The 24,382-nt window shown below is 38.7% G+C and overlaps 1 protein-coding gene across 5 annotated transcripts; it reads left to right on the top strand.

Moving 5' to 3' along the window:
- Positions 1–1,005: 1,005 nt before the first annotated feature.
- On the top strand, positions 1,006–22,991 carry MCOLN2 (mucolipin TRP cation channel 2). Of its 5 annotated transcripts, none has more exons than XM_039320993.1 (14): positions 1,006–1,360; positions 6,948–7,110; positions 8,077–8,250; positions 8,930–9,083; positions 10,817–10,904; positions 10,980–11,076; positions 12,746–12,845; positions 13,468–13,583; positions 14,892–15,041; positions 15,172–15,273; positions 15,359–15,481; positions 17,898–18,104; positions 19,478–19,593; positions 22,625–22,991. In XM_039320993.1, exons 2-14 carry the CDS (start codon positions 6,952–6,954, stop codon positions 22,659–22,661), a joined length of 1,623 nt encoding a protein of 540 aa, XP_039176927.1. In that variant the 5' UTR covers positions 1,006–1,360; positions 6,948–6,951; the 3' UTR covers positions 22,662–22,991. The 5 variants fall into 5 exon arrangements, with proteins under 5 accessions (XP_039176927.1, XP_039176928.1, XP_039176926.1 ...); XM_039320994.1 differs by lacking the exon at positions 1,006–1,360 and adding an exon at positions 1,632–1,761; XM_039320992.1 differs by lacking the exon at positions 1,006–1,360 and adding an exon at positions 2,021–2,613.
- Positions 22,992–24,382: the final 1,391 nt, after the last annotated feature.

Raw genomic sequence — 24,382 nt, forward strand, 5'->3', positions numbered from 1 at the left:
GCCTAAATTTCCTCCTGATCAAAGGCGTGGAGACTACTAAAAATGTAAGTAAAAGAGGGCCAGGGGTGGGAGGTGGGAGGCCAGTGGATGCAGAGAGGGTTGCTGGCGTGCGTGGGGCCCAGCGGGTGCCTTACCTTCCTTGGGCTGGGCAGCTGGTGGCCCAGCCGGTGGTTGCCCTGCGCCATCGCTGCCCCTTGCCAGCTACGCCTCGGCCGGTGCAGGGGATGGCACCACACCTGCGCGGCGCTCCTGGGCAGGGAAAGTCCTCAACTTACGACCGGTTGGGTAGTCCTCGACTTATGACCGGTTGGGGTCACGGCATTAAAAAGGTTGAGGACCACTGGTCTAGCCTCTTCTTAAAAATCTCCAGTGACAGAGCGCCCACGATTTCTGGAGGCTAGCTGTTCCACTGATTAATTGTCCTCACTGTCAGGAAGTTTCTCCTCAATTCCAGGTTGCTTCTCTCTTTCATCAGTTTCCCACCATTGTTTCTTGTCCTGCCCTCTGATGCTTTGGTGAATAATGTGACCCCCTCTTCTTGGTGGCAGCCCTCAAATACTGGAACACTGCTATCATGTCTCCCCCTATTTGTTCTTTTCTTTAGACTAGCCAAACCCAAGTCCTGCAGCCGTTCTTCCTATGTTTTAGGCTCCATGCCTTTGATCAGGAGGAAATTTAGGTTACATGATATATGTGCCGGTTTGCTTGAGTGAAATCTTACTTTTCTGAACATTTTATAAGATAGACTGCTCCTCTGCATTGAAGATGGACTATCTTATCGGCGTTCAGGGTCACTCCAAAACATTTTATTGCCTAAGAGGGGGAAACAACTAATGCGAGGCCAACTACTCAAGGACTTGCGTCACCTGAAATAGAAAATTCCGCAAGAGCTTTATCCCGAAAAAAGATACCTCCCCCCCCCTAAAAATCTCACCCTTCCAGGACCCTCTTATTGGACAGCGCTCTCGCTCCCCTTCCCGGTTGACCAATGGCAAAGCTCAAAAAGAAAAAAAAAGAGGCAAAGTTCCATTCTTTTCTCTCTTCGCGTTCTTATCTAGATTTGATCTGATAGCAAGAGGGGGAAGAAAAAGCCGCTCCGCTCGATGGGTTTGGAAAGGAAGGCGGGAGGGGGATCGGACCCAAAGTCCACTCTTCCTAGAAATGGGGAGGAACCTTAAGAGGTGGAGGAAGCAGGAGCCCCCGCCAGGGCGGGTCACTCTTCGCCCTACAACGCCGCTGCAAAAGTGTCTTGGCGGCGGGCCGCTGGAGCAACAGTTGGACCCGAGCTGGGTCGGGGGAAAAGAGGCGTCCCAACTCCTAAAGCCTGTCTCACTTCTTTTGACCGCAACTGCCTGCGCAGGTATGGCTTTGTCCCTTAAAAAAAAAAAAGAGAGAGAGAGAGAGAGAGGGCTGCGCGGCGTCGGATGCAAGCCTGGCTGCCTTTGGAAAGATCGCAGCAGCCGGGTGCGGAAACAAGCATCTTTAAAGTCCCCTTTGCTGGAGGAGCCCCCCGAAGAGAAACCGCAGGGCCAGTGGCGGCTTTCCGCCTGCCGGCTGCTGTGTCAGCTCCAGTTCCACGTGACAGCAGCGCCGGTGGGGCTTCAGCTCCGCTTCGTTGCGTCTCTTCCTCCTCACGTGTCCCGTGTCCCTCTTGGAGTATGTAGACGAGGCTAGAGCCGGAGGAGGAGGCGGTGGCTAAGGTCGGCTTCCGCGCCTCGGGGCCCCGCGGTCCCGGGGTAAGGGAAAGCCTTGGGTGACTCGGTGAGTGGGTGCAAGGTTTAAAGAAGAAAGGGGAGCAGCAGCCGAGCAGAAGCAGCTTTCTTCAGTTTCACCTGGAACGAGGCTCTTGTGCCCATTTATCGGAAGGCAAACCTCACCACGGACCTCTTAAAAAAAAACAAACTTGTTTTTTTCCTTCAAGAGAGGGCTGTACAATTCAGCAGTCCTTGACTTACCAGCACAATAGAGCCCAAAATTTATGTCGCTAAGTGAGACATTTGTTAAATGAGTTGTGACCTTTCTTGCCACAGTTGTTCAGTGAGCCACGGCAGTTGTTAAATTAGTAACACATTTGTTGAGTGAGTCTGGCATCCCCATTGCCTTTGTCAGAATGTTACAAAAGGTGATCACATGACACTGGGGCATTGCAAAACTGTTATAGTTAGTATGAGTCAGTTGTCAGGCATCCAAATTTTGATCACGTGACCATGAGCGGGGATGCTGCAATGGTTATAAGTGTGAAAAATGGTCGTAAGTCACTTTTTTTCAGTGTGGTTGTAACTTTGAAGGGTTAGCAAACTGCTGTAAGTCGAGGCCTATCTGTATTTTAAGATGCAGCTGCCGCCCCAGGAACAAGCCTCTGTCAAGATTTAACTAGCAATTTTGGTCCATTGGAAACAAAACAAAAGAGCGCCCAAAGATTGTGGCACAGTACTTTTAGGGCTGATTCTGAAAAAAATAAATAAATGGCAGAATGCTGCTTTAGATAGCCTAAGGCTGGCTGGTTATCGGAAATCCAGGCAGAGATTGTGGTATTTCTCAGCAGGAGATAAAGGTTGCTTTGCAAACTTTAAGCCAGTCTTCAACAACAGAGTCTTGCTGTGAATTCCATTGGTAAGTGGCTCCTAACTGGTTTAATTTTTTATTAAAGTAAATAAGTTAGTTTGAAGTCTTCGACTCAGGAACAATGCCTAATGATTTCAGTGGGGCTTTGATCCTCTGTAGTAGAAGTTACCTCTGGCTAAACAGTGTGGTGTGTAGGCCTTCCAAATTCCTTCAGTTTTTTTTTCAAAGCCAATAAAAGGTTTGTTTTTTTTAAATCTCTGCATTACGTAACACATCCTAATGTGAAATGAAGATTTAATCCCATGTCCTAATCAAAGGAGAAACCATGCAGACAACATTGTGATACATCTTAGAGTCAAGTTATTACATTTCTAAATTATGGTGCCATTCAAGGTTCAAGTAGTTCAATTATTACTCAACTTATGGCTGTTACGGAGCCTGTCCATTATGGTTGTAAGTCATAAAGTGGGTCACCCACGGAACCAACCCAATTTTACAACCTTGTTGCAATTGTTGTTAGGTGAATACAGCACTTTTAAAGTAAACCAATTGTTTGCTATGTGGCGGTTTTGCTGACATAACCCAGACATAAACACCAATTTGGGGCAAAAATGTAAAATATGGTCATGTGATCATGGGATGCTATAACCGAGTGTAAATGTGGGCTGGTTGCCGAGCACCCATAATGCAGCCATGTGACCATGCCATGGCTATTCAAACTTCAGAACTGGGTTGTAAGTACCCTCCCTGGGGAGCGGTCCGTTGTAATTTCAAATCATTGCCAAGTGACCAGTCATAAGCTGAGGACTGCTTGTATGCTTATTCAGAAGTAGGTCCTATTTGGTTCACTAGGATTTGCAATCTAATTCATTCCCCTAAATGTGAATGATTAGTTCACGTTTTCCATTTGGAGTATAGGATAACATAACTGCAGCTGAATATTTTTACTAGGAAACATATCTTTGTTCAGCTTAAAACTACCCTGAGAGCATAGGAAAGGGAGGGAAGTTCTGGGAGCAAGCTGAGTGGGTGCAGTCCCTGAAATACGGTATCTAGGTGTTACTGGAGCTTTTTCCACTGTACTTGAGAGCAGTGTAGCACACAAAGATTCAACACTTTTGCTGCTTCCTGCTTTTCAGATTGTCAGAGGCTACAACTTCACTCTGCCTTATATATTGGATAAGCCCTAAAGTTTATCTCTCACTATTGTTAGAAAAGAGAAAGCACTCGGTACCCAATTCTGTTTATGTACACAGTGGACCTACTTCCACAAGGCATCTTCTGAAAAAGAATTCGAATTTCTCTGATGCCATTCAGGGGAGCAGCCAAGGCAAAGAGGAGACACCCCTGTTTTCAGTAGAGCATTTATGTGGCATTTTATGTGATATAGTATGAAGAAATATTCCAGACTAGAATTAGCAAGTCATTGAGGAAATGAATGTGAGGGAAACAATATACTTTGTTGATTTAGAATTTTTTTTTTACAAAAATTATGGAATGTTTTGAGCAAAGAAAAATAGTCCTAACTTAACGATAATGATTGGGTTGTTCCATCATTAAACAATATAATTATAAAACCAGGTACAATCATGTGATGACCCACTTAACGATTGCTGTGACTTATGAGCACAATTGCGGGCTCAATTATGGTTGAGGCCTACATGTGTGTTGTGTATGCATCTATGAAATATTCTGCATAAAGTAAGCATTTACGCGAGCGAGTGTGTGAGGAAGGGGCCAGAAATGTTGCCAAAACACGCTTGCCACACCAGAACCAGCAGAGTTGGCATGCTCCATATCCCTTCCATTAGGAAATGTCACTGTGTAAGAACTAGAGGTCAGCTCTCTGTCGCAATGTTTGCCCTATGGAACAATACCAACCCAGAGGTGCTTATGGCCCTGTCCTTCCTGACTCTTCTTAAGACTTAAAAGACCTGGACATTACCTCAAGTACTTGGGGTGGGAGGTTAAACCAGTCCTGCCAGTGGATTTATTTATTTTGGTCTTTATTGATTGCAAATGAAATGTTTATAGAATCTGGAAGTATGTCATTTATTATCATTGTCATTTTTTATTAGTACTTGAGTTTCTTTATTTTGTATACTGTGTTCTGTTTTTTAACAGGGAATATAGGTGGTTTAAATAAATAAATGCTATGGGAAACTTGTACTAGCCAAGCCACTGCAGTTGTGATACTGTAAATCTGCATTATAGCTATCAAAGGTTAAACTCAGATCTGTTAACCACACAGAAAGATTTTGAGTGGAAAATTCTACAGCAATTTCTTACTTGGATTTTCCAAATAAGAAATACACAGTAATTTGCTGGCTGGGTTCTCAAGTCATGCTTAATCATGGATTATTTAACCAAGATTGTTGACTAAGCCTTAGTAAGGCCACACCTGAAATACTGCATCCAGATGTTGAGACTTTGGAAAAAGTAACAAGTATAAAGAAGAGCAACTAAGACGATTAAGGGCCTGGAGACTAAAATATATGAAGGATTTGGGTTTGGCTAATCTAGAAAAAAGGAGGTCTAGGGGTGACATGATAGCAGTATTCTGGTATTTGAGAGGCTGCCACAAAGAAGAGGGGTCAAATTATTCTCCAAAGCACCAGAAGGTAGGACAAGAAACAATGGATGGAAACTGATCAAGAGAGAAGCAATCTGGAATTCAGGAGAAACTTCATAACAGCGAGGACAATTAACCAGTAGAACAGTTTGCCGTCAGACATTGTGGGTGCTTCATCACTAGAGATTTTTTAAGAAGAGACTGGACAGTCACTTGTCTGAAATGATATAGAGACTCCTGCTTGAACAGGAGGCTGGACTAGAAGACCTCCAAGGTCCCTTCCAGCTCTATTTTGATTCTGATTCTGATTCTAAAATATGTTCAGCCATAAACAAGAATTCCCCATTGCATAGGCTACATTCAGACTCTGCCTAAATTTTATGGCTTCCAGGGTTTCTTAAGATTATTTGTCAAAATTCAACTGTAAACCAGTTAATTTTGTGTTTTTCTATTTCTCAAAAAAAGATTAAAACATCTGTTTTATCTCTGATAGACTTAACATATCCACTTTGCTTGCAGCTGACCAACATCCTCAAATATGGGCTGTGAACAAGTTTCACTGTAGCTGAAGAGCGAACATGGCCCTGTAGAAAAGAATGTAGAACATAATATTCTATTAGACTTCAGATATTATTTTATATTCTATGTTGTAAGTTGCCAGCTCCTAACATCAATTCTGGTTTTTGAGCTTTTGTGGCTGTTTTTATGCAATACATGTAGCCAGATCCAAGCCCAACCCAGAATGTAAAACATTTCTTAATGTCGTATACAAAGGGCCAAGTTTCAAAATGGTTTTACATTGTGCCTGTAATGGTGCAGCTAGCTTGTGGTCAATGCATCCCATTTGGAAGCTGTCCATGCTCTGTAAGTCCAGCTCATTTGAGCACCCAGGTGATGTTGTTTCTGCAAGGTGCATTTGAGGCATTTGCAATTCAGACAGAATTATTTGTTTGGGGCTTCCTGGAAGAGTATAGTGAGTGTTGCGGTGTGATACATTTAGTCAGAGATAGGCGGCTGATATACAACCACAGAGACCTTTGGCTTCAATCATTCCTTCAGCCGAGGCATGTTTTACAGCTCTACTGTTTGTGCAGTGTTACTAGGCCAAATATAGCAAAAAGGTTAAAGGAAACAAAGATTATTTGTACGATCCATTGCTGACATGTTGGAAGATTACTGTGAGAATTCTCCTTACCAGCGCCTTGGGGCCAGGTTACCTGTTACAGAATTGTAAGTAAGATAATCCTAAAAACCCCTTTCTTTGAGGAACTTTCCTTCAGGATTGAGAACATTATGCATTTTTCAACCTAAGAAGACGAGGGGAGGGAGAGAAATTAGTTTTCTTGTTATTAATTCCCAAATGCATGGCTCAAGACAGAAGTGTGTGTGTGTGTAAGAAAGAGAGTTTAAGGGCAGCGAGTGCAATAGGCTATTTTCTTGGACTGTAATGCGTAAATTGGATCAAAGTTACAGCGAAGAACCCTGAAAATCCTTTAAGAACTGGACAGTCTTTTTCAACAGATTCGAGTAACTGAATACTCTTAATTAGTTCAGTTTTGTTTATTTCATGTTAACATTTGCTAGCAGGTTCAGGAACCATGCTGCTTAAAATACCATGTAAAACAGGCTATGGCTGGTTGATTCAAGAAACCTTTTTTTTTTTGTTGAAAAAAAGAGTAATTTTGCTTCCCTTAATCTGATAGTTTCATTTGTTAACTTTCAAAATGAAAGCAGGGGGTATAGGTGCAATATGTTTAGTTTCTTTTAAAATGATCAACCTGTGGGGTTGTTTTTTTGTTTTGAATGGCAGGACTATGATGGCTCAAGCAGATTCAGATATCATGGAAGAGGAATCACTAAAGAAGGATTTAAAGTTCTACTTTATGAATCCTTGTGAAAAATACAGAGCTAGAGGCCAGATACCATGGAAACTGGGGCTTCAGATTCTGAAGATAGTTATGGTTACTACCCAGGTAAAATTTTAAAAGATGCTCATATTACTTTGTTGGGGTTTCACATATGTGAATTGGCAAATGAATGAATTCCTAGCACATTTGTTCTTTTTAGTTTTATTTAGTTTAAATATAAAGAACTGGATCAACTGTGGATAGAAAAATAAATAAATTGTCATACTCTGAAGCCTTGGACCACTTGACGTGTCATGTGTATTAAGTTAACTTGGGCCATAAGAATTACAAGATTAACCATTAATTCAGGTGAAGGAAATGATTATTTTAATCAAGGGCTACTGGAAAAAATTAATAGAGCTGATTTGTTATTAGCGTAGTTGTTAGATCTTTGTATATCACTTAACTTCCGGACACTTATGAAAACATGGAATGTTTCTCTCTCTCTCCCCTACTTCCTTCTCTCTCTCTCTCTCTCTCTCTCTCTCTCTCTCTCTCTCTCTCTCTCTCTCTCTCTCTCTCTCTCTCTCTCTCTTTTGTGGGAGAAGTTGAGTAGCATCCCATCTTGAAAAGATCTTAAGTACAGGTAGTCCTTGACTTACAACAGTTTATTTAGCGACTGTCCAAAGTTACAACAGCACTGACGAAAGTTACTTATGACATTTTTTTCACATTTACAACCGCTGCAGCATCCCCATGGTCATGTAATCAAAATTCAAACATTTGGCAACTGTTTCATATTTATGATGGTTACAGTATCCCAGGATTTAGATTTTGGACACTTGCAACCTCTGTGGGACTTACCGTAACTCTTTCTCAACAACAATAACGAAACATTCAAAATTTTCAGTATAGCCTATTTCAGTATAGTGGAGGATTTGGAACCCACAAATGGAATATTTGAATGTTGGGAATGCCTGCATTAAACCATGATTTAGCAAACTAGGGTGCTTATATTGAAAAGTACTTGCCACCTGCTGTTTTGTATGTGACATAAAACAATTTCCTCTTGCTTTCTTTTCTTTCTTAAAGCTCATCCTTTTTGGTTTGAGTAATCAGTTGGTGGTTTCCTTTAAAGAGGAGAATACTATAGCTTTTAAGCACCTGTTTCTGAAAAACTACGCTGGGGTCGATGAAGATGACTACAGTTGCAGTGTGTACACACAGCAAGATGTCTACAATAGCATCTTTTTTGCAATTAGTCAGGTAAGTGTTTAAATTGGTATCTGAATATATGAGTGAAAAACGTGCATGCATCTGACTAGAAATGGAAATGCTAATATGGTCAATTCAATGGGCAACTGAACAGGAGAACTGAGAATGTGGAATTTATTTGATTTAAAGGCTGTCCACTCTCATGTTTCTACTGAATCCCAACTTGAAACTGAGATTCAGTGCAGAGATATAAAATCTCTGGGATTATGCCTTCGGCATGTCCTAATTATTTAACCCAACGCCTACTTTTTTAGAAGTTAAAATTGTAAATTCACGTGCTTGCCCAAAGAATATTCTAGATATTGGCCACCTTTGCTGCGGCTGTAGCTACAATTCAACTCTTTTGCCACAGGGAAATAACAATTGACTTTTTAAAAACTTGACATACTTTTGTTACGCTTCACGGTAGTCATTCCAAAAGGAAGTTTTTAAAAGTCACAGATTTGCTTCTAAGTAAATGTATAACTGGGCAAAAAAGGTAATGAATGCCATACGGTGCAATTAATACAATAACTCTCTATTATCAGGGTCTGCAACTTTGTTTTGAAAATAAATGGAATGTTTCAAAGCTAATTTCAAGCTTCTTGTTTAAATATCTGTGTTTTTGGATGTCTTATAATCCTAGTTGAGGCTACCAAAAAAAGAACGTTTCTTCTTTGTTTGCATCTAGTACCAACAACTGAAGAATATATCACTGGGCACACTTGGTTATGAGCAAGATGAAGATGACATGGCTGGCTTACAGATATGTAAGCAACAATATAAGAAAGGCACAATGCTTTCTTCTAATGATACTTTGCACATAGACAGTACTATCGAAACAGGTACTTTGGAATCAGCACGATACTGTAGCTGTCCATTTGATATTTGTATGATTTTCAAAACTTGGGGGCAAAACTTGTAGTTAGTGTCTGATTTCAGATTTGCCCATAATATACACAAATAATCATTTGCCTTGGCTGCCCAAGGGTGCCTTGTCTGTAAATAAAACAATAGCATTGCTCTCAGGATGCCACAAAGTGAGGTTAACACCTCACAACAAGTTATAACATAGTTCATATTTTGACATGATGTACTGTGTCCATTAGATCAATGCTATGCTTTGTTTTAGGAAACTATTACACAGTTTGAAATAAAGCATTTTTCTTAGGTTTCTAAGTGAGGCAATGGCCTGGTGGTGATTTCATAATTCCTGGTTTATTTTTGCTTCTCACTGAAGTCTCTAATTAAGAGATACAGGGCCCGCTATGTGAAAAAAATGTGTGTGGGTAGGCAACAAGCCAGACATTAACTTTCCAAGCTATGATTGAATTGCTGATCTGAAAGTCTGACTCTGGCTTTATCATTAAAGTGTGGTTAGTATACTCCGTGCCACTGGACAGTTGTTTTGCAACTTAACAAACTGGGATGTGAACCACGCTTTTTTGCTAGTAAAGAAACGCCTTTTCCCTCCTGTTATAGTGTGCCTTGGTGAAATACGGAAATATAAACCCCCAGTTCTTGTCTACCTGAATTGAGGAAGTAGGGTAATTTGTTTGAGAACTGGACAGGAAATTTAACCACAGTCAAATTCATAGTTCAAGCTTGCTTAAAAGTGAAAATGGGAAATCTTTAGGCAATCAGAGGGCACATTTTTATATTATTCTTTTTCTTCAGTGTGTAGATAGGTTGATGATATAATGCATCTCACATGTTTTGGGTTTGTTTTCTTTTGAAAGTCAGAAGCAAATTGCAGCTCTGTGATTTAAGTATTTGCCAGATCAGCTACGGACATAGGAGTCTATTTGTGGCATGTATATTGACTATTTCTATTTTGGGATCTTTCCTTGTTCCAGAATTGATAACTTTAGTTTCTGGATTTTAATAAAATGGGAGCTTATAATTTCTTGTAGCAATCAGACGCAAGAGCAGAAGGTTTATGGGAAGCTCATGAACACTTTGGGTCTTCGAACTGTAAGGGGATTATCTAGTGTAGCCTATGCCTTTTGACTGTGTTTAGGCTTTGTAGTTCTTTGTACATTGTGTCAACCTCTACAAGTAGTCTTCATTTAGCAACTGCTCACAGTTAGGATGGTGACAAAAAAGTAACTTTGCAACCACAGGAAAACTGAAGTAAGATCATAAGCATTGTTGCAGTTGCTTTAAGCAACCTCTTTGCTTAATGACCCAGTTGTCAATCTCAATTGTGGTTGATAAACAAGGACTACCTGTACAGCCAAAGGACTGATTGGAAGAGGGGTTTGGGGCGGGTACCCAAATAGCTTATTTGTGTAGAATTCATATAAGTTGTATGACTCAGCCTGTTTATTCATCTATATGCTTCTCTTGGTTTTATTATTTAGATATTGCTTATATACCAAACTGGATTTAAAGAATATAAAATTATAACTTGAGACTGTGTTTCTTGTATAAAATAGAAGATGGCGATAATAATGACTTTTGCATAAGCTGTGCTTGCTTTGAAATCATGTTGTTACAGATTGCATCTTTTCGATTTCTCAAGCCTATGCCATATATTTGGAAGTATTTAAATGTATCTTTTAATTCCTTCTTCCAGAATGCATTCATTTGAAACCTCAGGATCTGTCCACTAAGGATATAAGTGACTTAAAGAATTCAACCTTTTTCAACCTTGAGTTCTATAGGTAACATGCAGTTTTTAAAGCCAGTTTCTGTTTCCTCAGAAAAAGAAAATATTGTAATGGTTTCTCTTTTTCCAGGCTCATACAGGTTGAAATTTATTTTAAACTAAAAGGCATTGATCTGCAGACTATTCATACTCGTGAACTACCTGACTGTTACGAATTTGAAAATACTGTGAGCAATTTTTTATTATTTCACCCATAGAAAATATCTTTTATGTTGGCATCTCTTATACATTAGTTTAATACAGGTTGTTCTGAACTTAATGACCAGTCACTTAATTATTATTTGAAGTTCCAATGGATTTACCTGGGAGGTACTTAAAACCTAGATTCAAAGTTCTGACAGTCAGGCCAGCCCCCTTTCATGGTCACATGACTGAACTTTGGGCTCTCTACAGTGGGGCTGCATTTACAGCCATTTGCAGCTTCTCACGGTCACATGATTGCATTTAATGACAGTTTTGCTGAAAACAGGCATTTACTTCCAGTTTTTGGCAAAACTGCGCCCATAGCGAACCATTTGGTTGCCTAGTAGCCATTGTAAAAAAAAGTTCATAAAATCAGGTCAGTCACATGACTGACCTTTTTCACAACCCTCACGAATTATGATCAAGATGGGCAAACTCCATTACCGTCGTAACTTGAGGACTACCTATATTATGCATCTCTTGTACATTAGCTTAATATATTGTAGTGGGCAATACACTGACCTATAAAGAAACTTTATTCACCAGTCAAAGGATTTTTTGTATGTAGTACATCTATATGTAACATTTCATAAATATTTTTAATGGGAAAATTAGCAGTGATTGTTGTTTTAAGTAATTTTCCATACTAAGATATACAGTTGCTCCATTACTCTAGTACTGTTCTACAATGCACTCACAAAGCTTTGTTCTTCAGTGGATTGAAAAAAGTAAGTAAGCTGCTGGATGTTTTAGTCTTCAGGGTGCAATTGAAATAAATTAACTGGTTGAGACAAAAGTTACTGTAAATTGCTATCTTTTAGTGATAATAACAAGATGCATAAACTATATTGCCAAGCTACTTTCTGAAGAATTACTGCTTTGATACCTATGAATAGATTTAGGAGTTTGTAGCTTTTAAAAGAAAACGTATATAGGATGCTCTTCCCAACCTTATCTATACCCCGCACCCTTAGAACGCTTCTCATATTTTCTCACACCCCTTATAAAAGTTCAAAATAAAGGCAATGAATTATGCATATACCCTATAATTTTGAAAACCCAAGTTTTTGCACCCCCGGGAATATAGTCTCGCACCCCCCTAGTTGGGAACCCCTGCTCTATACAAAGCCAGTTTGGTGTAGTGGTTAAGGCACCAGGCTAGAAGCTGGGAGACTATGTTCCAGTCTTGTCTTAGGCACAAACCAGTGGGTGACCTTGGTTGTCTCTCAGCCCTAGGGGGGGGAGGTAACGACAAACCAATTTTGAAATCTTATCAAGAAAATTGTTCCAAAAAATTGGAATTCTCCAGGCCAGTGGTTCTCAACCTGTGGGTCGGGACCCCATTTGGGGTCGAACGACCATTTCACGGGGGTCGCCAAACAAGGCTGTCCGCCATTTTTTCCCCTTTGGCCACGCCCCTGGCACCCAGTGATGTATAAGTGGTTGGGGGTCACCACAACATGGGGAACTGTATTATGGGGTCGCGGCATTAGAAAGGTTGAGAACCACTGCTCCAGGCAATTACCAGGAGTCAACAATGACTCAAAGGCATACACCCACACAAAAGGGCTGCTCTATTTGATTTAAAGTACATATCCATTCTAGGGTGTAAATAGTTTTTTTTTTTAAAAAAAAAAACTTTTTCCTTGACAGATTACTTTTAACAATATGGCTCACAGTGGTAAAATGAAAATATATTTTGATACTGACGCTGACATTCAAGAATGTAAAGAGTGGAATATATCTGGCTCTCGTAAGTATCATGCACACTTGAATAAAAAAAATGGAAGCCTCCCTTTTTTTTAATGGATAGAGCCATTTCGCCTCGAGACTGTGGCGTTGATGGCTTAAACATTGTCAACAATGGAGAAAATTTGACTGGGTCATATTTCTTGAGCAAATAGACATGCACTTGTATAACAATAGCTACGCGGAAGAGCAGTGTTTATCTTTTCATATCATTATTCTAAAATGGAAGCTACCTTGGTTTTATTTTTTTAATTCAGCAAAGAAAAATGCATGTCTAAAATCACCATCAAGATTTTCCTGTCCTATTAAGAGGTAATAAAATACTGAACAAAGAAGCTCAAAACCGTAAAAACTAAGCTAAGCTAATATTGTCATTTAATACAGAAAATGTATACACAGACAATTATTGTGCAAGCATTCTTCACAAGTACTGTAGATAGAGAATTACATTTTGAAAGTCTGTAGATCAATGGGTTTTTTTCTGTTTCTTCATGCTTCAGTTCAGGATGTACTGTACTTAAAGGGAAGTGACTTGCTGCAATTAATTTATCACCTCTGAAGTGACTGGCTTGGAAATATCTATACTTTTTAAGTTTTAATTTATTGATTTTTTCTATTTCCCTTAGTAGTTCAAAAGAACACACAGTATATCTTGGTTTTTGATGGGCTTGTTATAGTGAGCTGTTTTGCTTCCCTGATTCTCTGCACACGATCTATTATTCTTGCTCTAAGATTGCAGAAAGTAAGTATGCCTCATTTCTATTCATGCATTTTATTTTTCCAGAATAACAGAAAGTAAGAATTGTTCTTAATATGTTTGTCATATAGTTTGTTCAGAAGTCCTATTTAAGACTGAAACTGTAATAGCGGGATATGTTTTTGAAGATGGGAAATGCATATTCTAAATTCTCTTGCAATTAACAGTTGCTGATTATTAGAGCTTCGACTGTATTCAAGCATGTTAAATTTTCATTTAAGTCAGTTTAATTAATCACCAGGTGGAATCCCAGACATAGTGGACATAGAACATATATTATTTAATTTTCAACTGTAAAACAAACAGACACACCAAGATCTTGGATTGCACATTAGACAAATGGACTATTGGGATCTTTAAATTAAAATAATACATTCCGTATGCATCAAAATTCTGAAATTACATATAATACAGCCCTTTATCTGAATGCTCGGTATAATTAAGAATTTCATATGTGAATCTGAAAGGGTAAATTGTAGGGTGGACACAGAAACATAATTTGCATTTTCTTTTATTCTTGTCTTTTATGCTATTTTCTAACATATGGTCATATTTGTGTTCAGTATTTTATATTCTGATATGGCCTAATGGATAATAAAGAAAGTATTAATAATTAATTAGAAGAACTAAAGAAATGTCATGTTGATATAACATTACCTATTTGGAACTTTTAAATATTGATCTTCTTTTCTCTCCAAACTCTTGTCATTCTACTCAAATGGATTAAGAAAACTGGAAATTGAAGAAATATATTATTATTATTTTTCATAGTGCTATAAAGTGGTTTGATTATTTTGTTTGTGTGCTGTGTATGCCACCTATTAATGGTTGAGGGATACTTATGAACCTTGGCTGGTTCAACAAACTGTAATTAAAATTCCACATTTGGAATGGGGCAAACCGTGTAAATTGTTGAACACAGAATGTATGAAATAGCTTAATTTCTCTCCAGCCAGAGACTGAATATTTGCAATGCACAACAGGAATAAGCAGAATTGTAAAGAGAATGAGATCTTAAATGTTAGTCAATAACTCTCTTCTATAATGTGTGTATACACTAGAGATAGATGAAGTTGTTTCTAAAATATTTCTATCCTATAAGATAGTCAGTCATAAGCGATCCTGGGATTGTAGTTCAGCAATAGCAATAGCTGAACTACAGGTTCCTTATCTTAATGCAATTCCTATGATGATCACATGGTGGCATTACCATAGTAGTGATGTGATGTTAATTAGTAAATCATTCTTGTTTTGAAGCATTTTTTCTTCTTCTTATGTTAATCTTTAAACCAGAGATTTGTGAATTTTTTCCTGGAGAAGTATAAACGTCATGTATGCAGTACAGATCGTTTAGAGTTCATAAATGGATGGTATGTTCTGGTGATCATCAGTGACATAATGACTATCATTGGCTCAATAATGAAGATGGAAATAAAAGCAAAGGTAATCCTTAAAGCTTCAGTTACTTTTGGCTTGTGATAGCTGAAAGAATCCTAACCTCTAAAACACTGGTTGAGATCTGAAGAGGAATCAGCTCTTCCTCTTTCAGTGGCTTTTTTTCTTCTTTTTTCAGAATCTGACAAGCTATGATGTTTGCAGCATTTTTCTTGGAACGTCCACTCTATTTGTTTGGGTTGGAGTCATTCGATATTTGGGCTACTTCCAAACCTACAATGTAAGCTCAAGTAGCAAAGTACCAGAAACTGAGTGTCCCCCCCCCACACACATGGTATCTAATGGACTTTCTCCCAATTTCCTAGGTACTCATTTTAACAATGCAAGCATCTTTACCCAAAGTTCTCAGATTCTGTTGTTGTGCTGGCATGATATACCTTGGATACACTTTCTGTGGCTGGATTGTTCTAGGACCTTATCATGAAAAGGTATGTAAGTGATCTGAAACGTATTCTTTATAAGCAATTAAGAACTATTATAAAAGACTATTGCATACAAACATAAATTTAGAGGCAAATGGGTATCCTCTGTGTCATACATTAGTTGAGTTGTTCATAATTCAACTCATAGTTCTAATTGCTAAAGAATCTTTTATATCTGTAGAAAGAGACCGTGTGGTACTCCAGTCTTCATTGGTGAAGGAATTAAATGCAACTATTGAGTTTGTTTATGGGTGACTTGAAAGTTGATTAATGTATCCATTATGATTTCTCTTGCAGACGTTTCTTGCTAGAGGGCAGCATTGTATCATGCTAGTTAGCTTAAAAGAGACATCACTTCTTCCGTAAGATAATATAAAATAATATTAAAGATCGTGGTTTTCTGTCTTTCTAGTTCAAGGCTCTGGGAAAAAAAACCATTTGAACTTGTCAAAAATTGATAGGGCAAATGCTAAAATAATCTTGATATCATTTTTGAGAGACTAAAGACTGCCATGCTCCCGGGAAATATATAGTGGTGCTTAAAACTTTGTGAACCCTTATGAATTTTCTGTGTTTCTACATAAAGGAGATCTAAAATGTTTTGTTCTCCACACAGGACCTAAAACTAGATAAACAGAACCTAATAAACAAATGAACTGAAAGTATTATATTTGTTCATTCTTTTTATTGAGGAAAGTGATCCAGAGCCACATACAGTATTTGTGTCTGCCAAAAATAGATGAACTTTTGCTTTCAGTAATTGCCCCCTCCTTGACCAGCAATAACTGCACTTAAACATTTCCAATAATTGTTGATCAATCCTGCACATCAGTCTAGATTGGGCCATTTCCAAACTATTAACTTTCTTCTGCTTTAACCATTTGTTGGTTGTGCCCTTTTGTGTTTTGGGTCATTGTCTTGTTGTATGACTTACTTTCCCTTGAGCTTTACTAACAGATACCCTGGATTTTTTTGTAGAATTTGCACAATGTTATATTTTGTACATATATTTTGAATTGTAAGATTCAGAATTCAGAATTCCATCAGGATGGCAAGCCACCCAAGGGGTAGCAAAGCAGATTCAAACCATGATACTGCTACCATCATGTTTTACAGATGGGATGTGGTGTTTACTTTTTGCCAACATAACACTTTCATTCATGCTAAAAAAAAATTTTGGTCTCATTCCATTACAAAACAGTCTTCCAATAGCCTTCTGTCTTATCCATATGGTATTTTGCAAACTGGGTGGGCAGAAATGTTCTTTTTGGAAAATCGTGACTTTCTCCTTGCATCCTTGCCATGCGCACTCGTTGTTCAATATTCCCATGAACCTTTGCCAATGCAAAATAGGGTTTTAGTTCCTTTGAAATTACTTTGGTTTTCTTTGAGATCTCATGGAATATTACATGCCTTGTTCTTGCTGTGATCTTGGTCGGTCAAACACTTCTAGGATGAAGAATGCTAGTGTTGAATTGCCCTCATTTGTATACAATCTGCCTGACAGTGGACTGGTGGAATCCAAATTCTTTCAGTCTGGAGGTCCTTATAAATCCCTTTGAGACATGACATACTTCCACATTCCTGGATTGTGAAGATCAGACTTTGATAGTGAATACCCAGAATTCTGTTCTCTAAATAAAGCAGGACTTTTAGCATCCTATTGATTGAAACACCTGACTCTTATATCTCCTTCAAATTAACTAATAAACCTAGACTAGAGGTTCATATACTTTTGCCACACATAAATATGTAACATTGGTTCATTTCCTCAATAAATAAATGAAAAATATAACATTTTGACTATTTATTGGGTTCTATTTATCTAGCTTTTGGACTTGTGTGAAAAACAATCACGTTTTAGGTCATATTAAGCAGAAATATTGAAAATTCAAAAGGGTTCAAAAACTTCTAAGCACCACCCTGGAAAATGCTGCTCTCTTGAGTGCAGGACACCTGTATCCATTTTGTTTTATTGCCCCAAACTTCAATCTCCTCCACATATCATATGGAACTTCTATCCATCAAAAGGTTGACAGTCCTTAATGGTGCTTTTCAGTGAAATCTATTACCTAAAGACTATTGATACTATACTGAGACTTACCATGGAAAGCAGGTTTTAGAATTATGGTTTGTGTTTAATTTGTTAAAAAAAACTATGTGGAATACTGTAGCACATTTATACAATTTGGAAAAAAGATGCTTTATCGGATGTGAAACCTGCACTCTTTGAAATCTACATTTTTTTTCTGCAGATGTTTTGTTGTCTTTGTTCAATCCAGCTTTAGCAATGTTTTGATTTTTACTAATGAGTTGTAACTTCTTTATTAGTTTTTTTTTAAGAAGATTGGTCTAAAATTATTCTGAAATGCCACAATAGCTGTTTCTGATGTTGGTTATGTTCTGTGCTCTCTACTTCTAGTTTGAAGATATGAACACCGTAGCAGAATGTCTTTTTTCTTTAGTCAATGGTGATGACATGTTTGCTACATTTGCTCAGATCCAGCAGAAGAGTACCATAGTCTGGTTATTCAGTCGATTATACCTGTATTCCTTCATTAGCCTCTTTATATATATGATACTCAGCCTCTTTATTGCCCTCATTACAGATGCGTATGACACCATAAAGGTAAAATATACTGTGTTAAGTACTATTTCAGTCTATGGGAATCTTCTTGAAGGTGATCTGGAGCTCAGTTAGAGAAACATTCAGAAATAAAATGTTATGTGTAAGCTTGAAAATTCTCATTAGATACAGTGCTTTTTAAAGCAGCGATCCCAGTGGTGGGATTCAGCCGGTTTGCACTGGTTCGAAAGAACCAGTAGCTAAATTTACTTGAATTCAGAGAACTGGCTGGGTTCTAGAAGTCCAATCTAGGCCTTGGAGGCCTGGAGGAGGCCTCTGAGGCCTAGAATAGCCCACCAATAGTGCATGGATACTACTTCTGGAACTCCGTTCTAGGCCTGTGAGGCCTAGAGGAGGCATTGGAGGCCTGAAGGAGACCTCTCAGGCCTAGAACGGCCCACCGGCAGTGTGTGGATGCCACTTCTAGGAATTGGAGACCTGGAGGAGGCCTCCCAGGCCTAGAACAGCCCACCGGAAGTGCGTGATGCTACTTCCAGAAGTCCGTTCTAAGCATCAGAGGCTCAGGCCTGCATCAAATAAGAGAACCAGTTGTTCAGGTATTTGAATCCCACCACTGAGCGGTCCCCAAACTTTCTGGAAGAGAGAGGATGGTTCTATGTGAGCAGCAGACGTGCACGCATGTGTTCCTGCCGCTTGTGGAAATGGAACTTTGCACACATGAGTGTGTCCGCCGCTTGCGCAAGTGGAGCTTCACATGTGCTCTTACCCACCACTTGCGTGGCCTGGTTCTGAACAGGCCACAGCCCAGGGGTTGGGGACACCTGTTTTAAAGGTTGTTTTAGTAGTGTATATGTGCCTGTTAATGAAATACTAAAAAGTTAGAAACCTTTTCCTTGAGTACACTTATTTTTCAACCTTGAAGTAATTACCACGTCTAAAGTAGCTTCTCTGAAGTGGGTAGCTGAGTAAACTACAAGAGGCTGGGAAAAGCAGAAGAAGTTGGTCCTTCCCTATCACAGTCATCCTTATACAGCAGTAAGAAAGTTAACTGTACCACTGTAATACAACTTTCAGGATGAACAATCTAATTCAGAAAGCAAATTGAATGATGCTTATCAAGGAAGTGAAAGGATATTTGTGGTTTCATTAAGTAATAGATGAAGTACTCTAGCAGAATTAGGTAAGAAGATAAGATGTTCAAGAAAGCACTTTTCTCTCTTTGTGAGCAGCATAAATAACATTAGATTTTAATCTTCCAATATATTTCAGGCTGCAGATCTCTGCTTAAATGATAATTCTTCTCACAAATCATGCCCCCTTCCCACAATAGGTCAAGAAATAGGAAGTCCAGGCAGTGTAGAGTAATGTGAGTAAAACTGTTTCCTAAGAGATTATTCTATACACTCCTGTTTCAGAAATATCAACAAACTGGGGTCCCAGTTACAGATCTTCATGAATTTCTAAAAAAATCCAACAATGAAAATTATGGCCTAGGACAGCAGACATCCATGAACATCTGTTGCTGTACGAGGTCAGTATTTTATTCCCCTGATTCATTATATATTTTTCCTGCATATACTTGAGTTCTCTTGTTATGGACTCTTTTATGAAACATAGCTGGAAACATGAATAGAATTTTTGACACCTTTCCCTTTTTTGTACTTATCATTGAAAAGCGACTTGAAATTTAGGAAATGAAGGAATCATAATTCTTTTTCCTGGGGAAGAATTCTGCTCTTAGGAGCAGTTAAGTTTGCTTCCATTATGGCATAAACGGAATTTTATATCATTGGTTGTATTTTTTTTACAAATTAATTAATAAATTAAAAACATGAAAAGTTTGTACCCATTCTGGAACAAATTATTTTCTGGGGTGAAGTTTATTATTTATCTTTACTTAATAAGTTTGTTGACAAGCAAGAAAGAGGTAACAGCTTTTCTATAACTGGATTTATGTGTAATGTTAATAGAGGATTTTTTTAAAAAAACAAAATCCCATGGTTAGCAACCTGGTTCCCATAAAGCTAAATAATATTGGATAGATTTTCAAGATGCATGAAGCATTAACAAAACGCTTTAGCAATGAAAGCATAGGACCTTAATTATATTCGGAGGTGGGGATTGCATTATTAGTCTTAATTCCGTAAACATCCCAATAACATTCCCAATTTTTTAAAAATTAAGATACTTTAAGAAAATTGAATTTTCAAGACTCAAGAATCCCATTTTCAGAAAGGTGATATTTCAAATACTTTTTACATTCTATGTATGGCAATAAAACCTAGATACTGACTGAGTTTGTATAAACCAGCGATTCTCAACCTGTGGGTCGCGACCCCATTTGGGGTCGAACGACCATTTCACGGGGGTCACCAAACACGCAGTCCGCCATTTTTTCCCCTTTTCCCTTAGCTGTGCTACTCCCTCTTATTCTGTTGGCTTTTGAAAGCCAATAGAATAGACTTTATTCAAGAGACTCTATTCTATTGGCATTTGAAAGCCAATAGAATAGACTCTCTTGAATAGAGTCTAATTCTATTGGCTTTCAAAAGCCAATAGGAATTGTCAAGGCTGTCTCTGCCCTGCTGAGCCCGCCAAAAGTCTCAGTCTGCAAATGGTGCTGCAAGTTGTCTGCAGCGAAGGCGAGCTGTCTGGACGTTTCCACCCCTCCCTGCTGAGCAACTACTAAATGTAAGTAAAAGAGGGGCAGAGTTTGGAGGTGGGAGGCCGGCGGGCGCAGGGAGGGTTGCTGGCACGCATGGGGCCCGATGGGTGCCTTACCTCCCTTGGGCTGGGCCAGCTGGTGGCCCAGCCGGTGGTTGCCCTGCGCCCTCGCTGCCGCGTGCCATGGCCGCCCAGGAGTGCCTGGGCCTGCCTGCCGCTGCACCGAACGTGCGGTGGCCAAGGTAAGGCTAGCAGGGAGGGTTGCTGGTGCGCGTGGGGCCTGGCGGGTGGCTTACTCCCTTGGGCTGGGCTAGCTGGTGGCCCAGCCGGTGGTCAGCCTGTGCTGTCGCTGCCGCTTGCCAGCTGCGCCTCAGCCAGCTCAGGGGGCGGCACCACGCATGCACGGCACTCCAGCCGCAGGAGAAGAGGCGGAGCGTGCGCACCTCCTGCCCCGCCCGCAGGGAAATACAAGTAGTCCTCGACTTACGACCACATGGTTGGGGGTCGCGGTATTAGGAAGGTTGAGAATCACTGGTATAAACAATTCTACACACAATTATTTCAAACTATTCAGTAAGCAAAAACTGCATTTGCAAGTTCATTCATAGACTTGGTCAGTAAAACAAGGAGAGCAGTCTCATGTTCATCTTGAATTAAATTTAGGTATTAGTTGAAGCATAAGTAGTATGAACAATAATTGCATAAAACCTGTACTCCGGCTCCTGATTATATTGTAGAATCTGTCATTGCACCTATTTGCATTATTCCCAAGGTAATCTAATAATGACAAGAGAAGAGGCTCAAACTTGTTTTTGTGACCATTAAAAGGATACAAAGAAGAAATATGCTGGCCCACTGAAGAAATCATAATGCTTTCAGTCAGCAAGTCAGCAAGTCTTTATGTTGTTGAAGAAAAAAGCAGGAACTATAGAAACCTAGCCAGGAAAAAGTTTGGTTTGAGAAAATGAATCACAAGAGATAGTAGGCTGAAATGGATGAGAATGAAGCCATTGGTGGGGAGAGTTGAAGAAAAAGCAAAGCAAAAGTAGGATGATGCAAACTTCAAAGATATCTATAATTAGCAGATATTCTGTGATTGAAACAGAAAACAAAGCAAAATATAAGTTTGCAAGTTTTTTACTCTGGGAAAAAAGATTTTTATTGTAACAGCTTCACAGAAGGAAAACAGCTGTGTCTTTTATAAACTCTCTGAGGACAGGGTATGACCATGTAGGAAAACAGCTAGCTAATGATGATGAAATAAACAAGATTTCAGGTAATAGAATTAGACATGCAATGAGTACAATTGCTGAATGCAGGAATATAGATTAAAGCAACTAGGGCAGATGGCGCTTCTGATCCATTCCTCTAAAAACTTCCTCAGTAACTGCTTCCTGTTCAATAATATTTCATTATTGCAGTATATATAACTTTTAGTACTTGACTTAGCCAAGTATTTTTAGGTCAAAATTGGACAGATGTGTAGACGTGACTGAAGTCTTATGTCATGATTTTGTTAATGGATTCTGATTTTGAATAGATATGGCCCACTGTGAAGATAAACAGCTTATGGAATATCTGCTATTTCAATTGAAGGCCTAGGAGAGGCTTATCATCTGCTGTATTCTCTAAGTAATTTAGATAAAATCACAGAGTTTGGGCTTTTCTTCTCGAATTACTTTTTTAAGGCACAGAATGGCAACCATTGGAAGTATGCAGCTGAGAAGAGGGATAAAGATGGCAAGGAAGGGCACATAAAGGCCAGTTATTATTTTGGAGAGGGATGGAAACCTACAGATCACTAATGCTAACATTTTGACTGGTCCACTCATACCTCCTGCCCACATTTTTTATTCCTTTGCTGATCTAAAATAATGAACTATTTCTTCTTTCTACAGGCGGAAAAGCGACAATAACCTTTTACTGATTAATTAAAAATGGTTGGCATGGCCCAAATTATCAACAAACTGCTGGAAGCTGGCCATCTTGACTTTATTGGAAACACTGTGTGTTCAAGTGTTTTCCACAAATTCATGATCTTAATGTAGTTCAAGGAAAAAAGCAGCAGGTTTTTTTGCAGTCAACAACGGGAAGATCAAAATTTGTAGTACAAGTGTTGGATGAACAATTTATAAATTAATTGCAATAGCTGATCTTAAGAAGAACATGCAGTGGGTTCTTGAATCTTAAGTAATTTTTACACGCTTTTCAATTGTAACTTGCTTTCTAAATATTTTTATATTAAAGTATTTAAATAAGACCTGCTTTTTGAATACAATGTTGTAATTTTTGGAGGCTGTAGTTCTTTTTTGGCTTGTTAGATATTTACAATGGAATACAGTCGGTTTTTCCTCAGAACATAATTTATTTGTTTAGTATTGCAACCCTCAGCTCTCTCCCTCTCTCATATATATATATTGTTCTGGTTTCAGGTTCATTAAGCTGACTTAAAATTGCCAGATGTTGAATGCTCATTTGATTATGTAAGCATTTTTCTCTCTAAAACCTCAGTATTAGTCAGTGCTGTTTTTATTTGTTTTGAATGTCCAGAATCCCCACCATTAGCCATTGAAATCTGATGCTGCAGTTCTGTGTCCCCTTAAACTTGAAGCCTCTGAAACTTTGCTCTTGAGTAAACAGTTGGCCAAACTGCTAGAGTAACTGAGGCATCATTTGCTAATGCATAGGATTTGATATTGGAAAAGCTACAGCTTATTCCTCAGATTAGGACAATATGATAAGAAAGTTTATTTGAGAAACCCTTACTAGCCATGGTTCATGCTGAAATACCTCTGAAAGAATGCGAGCCAACTATTGTCACTTTCTACATATTCATGGCCAAATAAGAATTTTGCCTGGCCAATATATATGCCTACAACATAATTAGACAAATGTATATCTGTTTTCACAGCAGAAAATAAATTGCTATTTTAGGCAACCAGAAATCCCAGTTAGTGAATGAAGTTGGCCAAGATTCTTGTGGGGAGAGAAAGGAAGAATAGCTGTTTTTTTTGTTATGGATGTTTTCTTTTACTTGTTCCCTCTTCTTGTGTTTGTCAAAGATACCCCAAAGGAGGGAAATTTTGGGGACAGAAGGAATATGGTGGATTGGAAAAGAAGAGACCAGAAATTTTCTAATGGTATTCTCTCATTATGTAATGTTAATGTGAGATACTGTTGCTGCTTCTACTACAACCAATTGATTCATTACGTATCACCAAGTTGGTGTTGATTATTAACAATGACATAGATACATTTTTTCCATAGTTATTTCCCTAAATTGGTTGTTCAGGTCTTCCATTGCTATTACTGTTTTGCCATGGGCTTTGAAAAGACAATTTTCCACATATGCTATCAATAGCCCCTGCTTTCTGGGCAGCTGCAGTTTATCTAGATGCTCGACACAACAACAGTTTGTAAATCAGGAAAATGGCCAAGATTGTACACAGACTTTCCGCTGACATTTACTGAAGCTAGCTAACACTTAAGAACACTTACAAAATTCTAAATAATTTTCAAATCCAAGGAATGTGGCTGTATACAGGCAATATTAATCTGTAGTGGTAAATTAGTGCATATTTAAATTATGGAATTTGTTGCCTTCTGTTGTGATGGTGATCATATATTTTGATGGCCTAGATGGCCTAGACAAATTA

Source organism: Crotalus tigris, unplaced genomic scaffold, assembly GCF_016545835.1.
Source record: "Crotalus tigris isolate CLP2741 ecotype Arizona unplaced genomic scaffold, ASM1654583v1 scf7180000023718.2468807, whole genome shotgun sequence".
In the NCBI taxonomy this organism is placed as follows: Eukaryota; Metazoa; Chordata; class Lepidosauria; order Squamata; family Viperidae; genus Crotalus; species Crotalus tigris.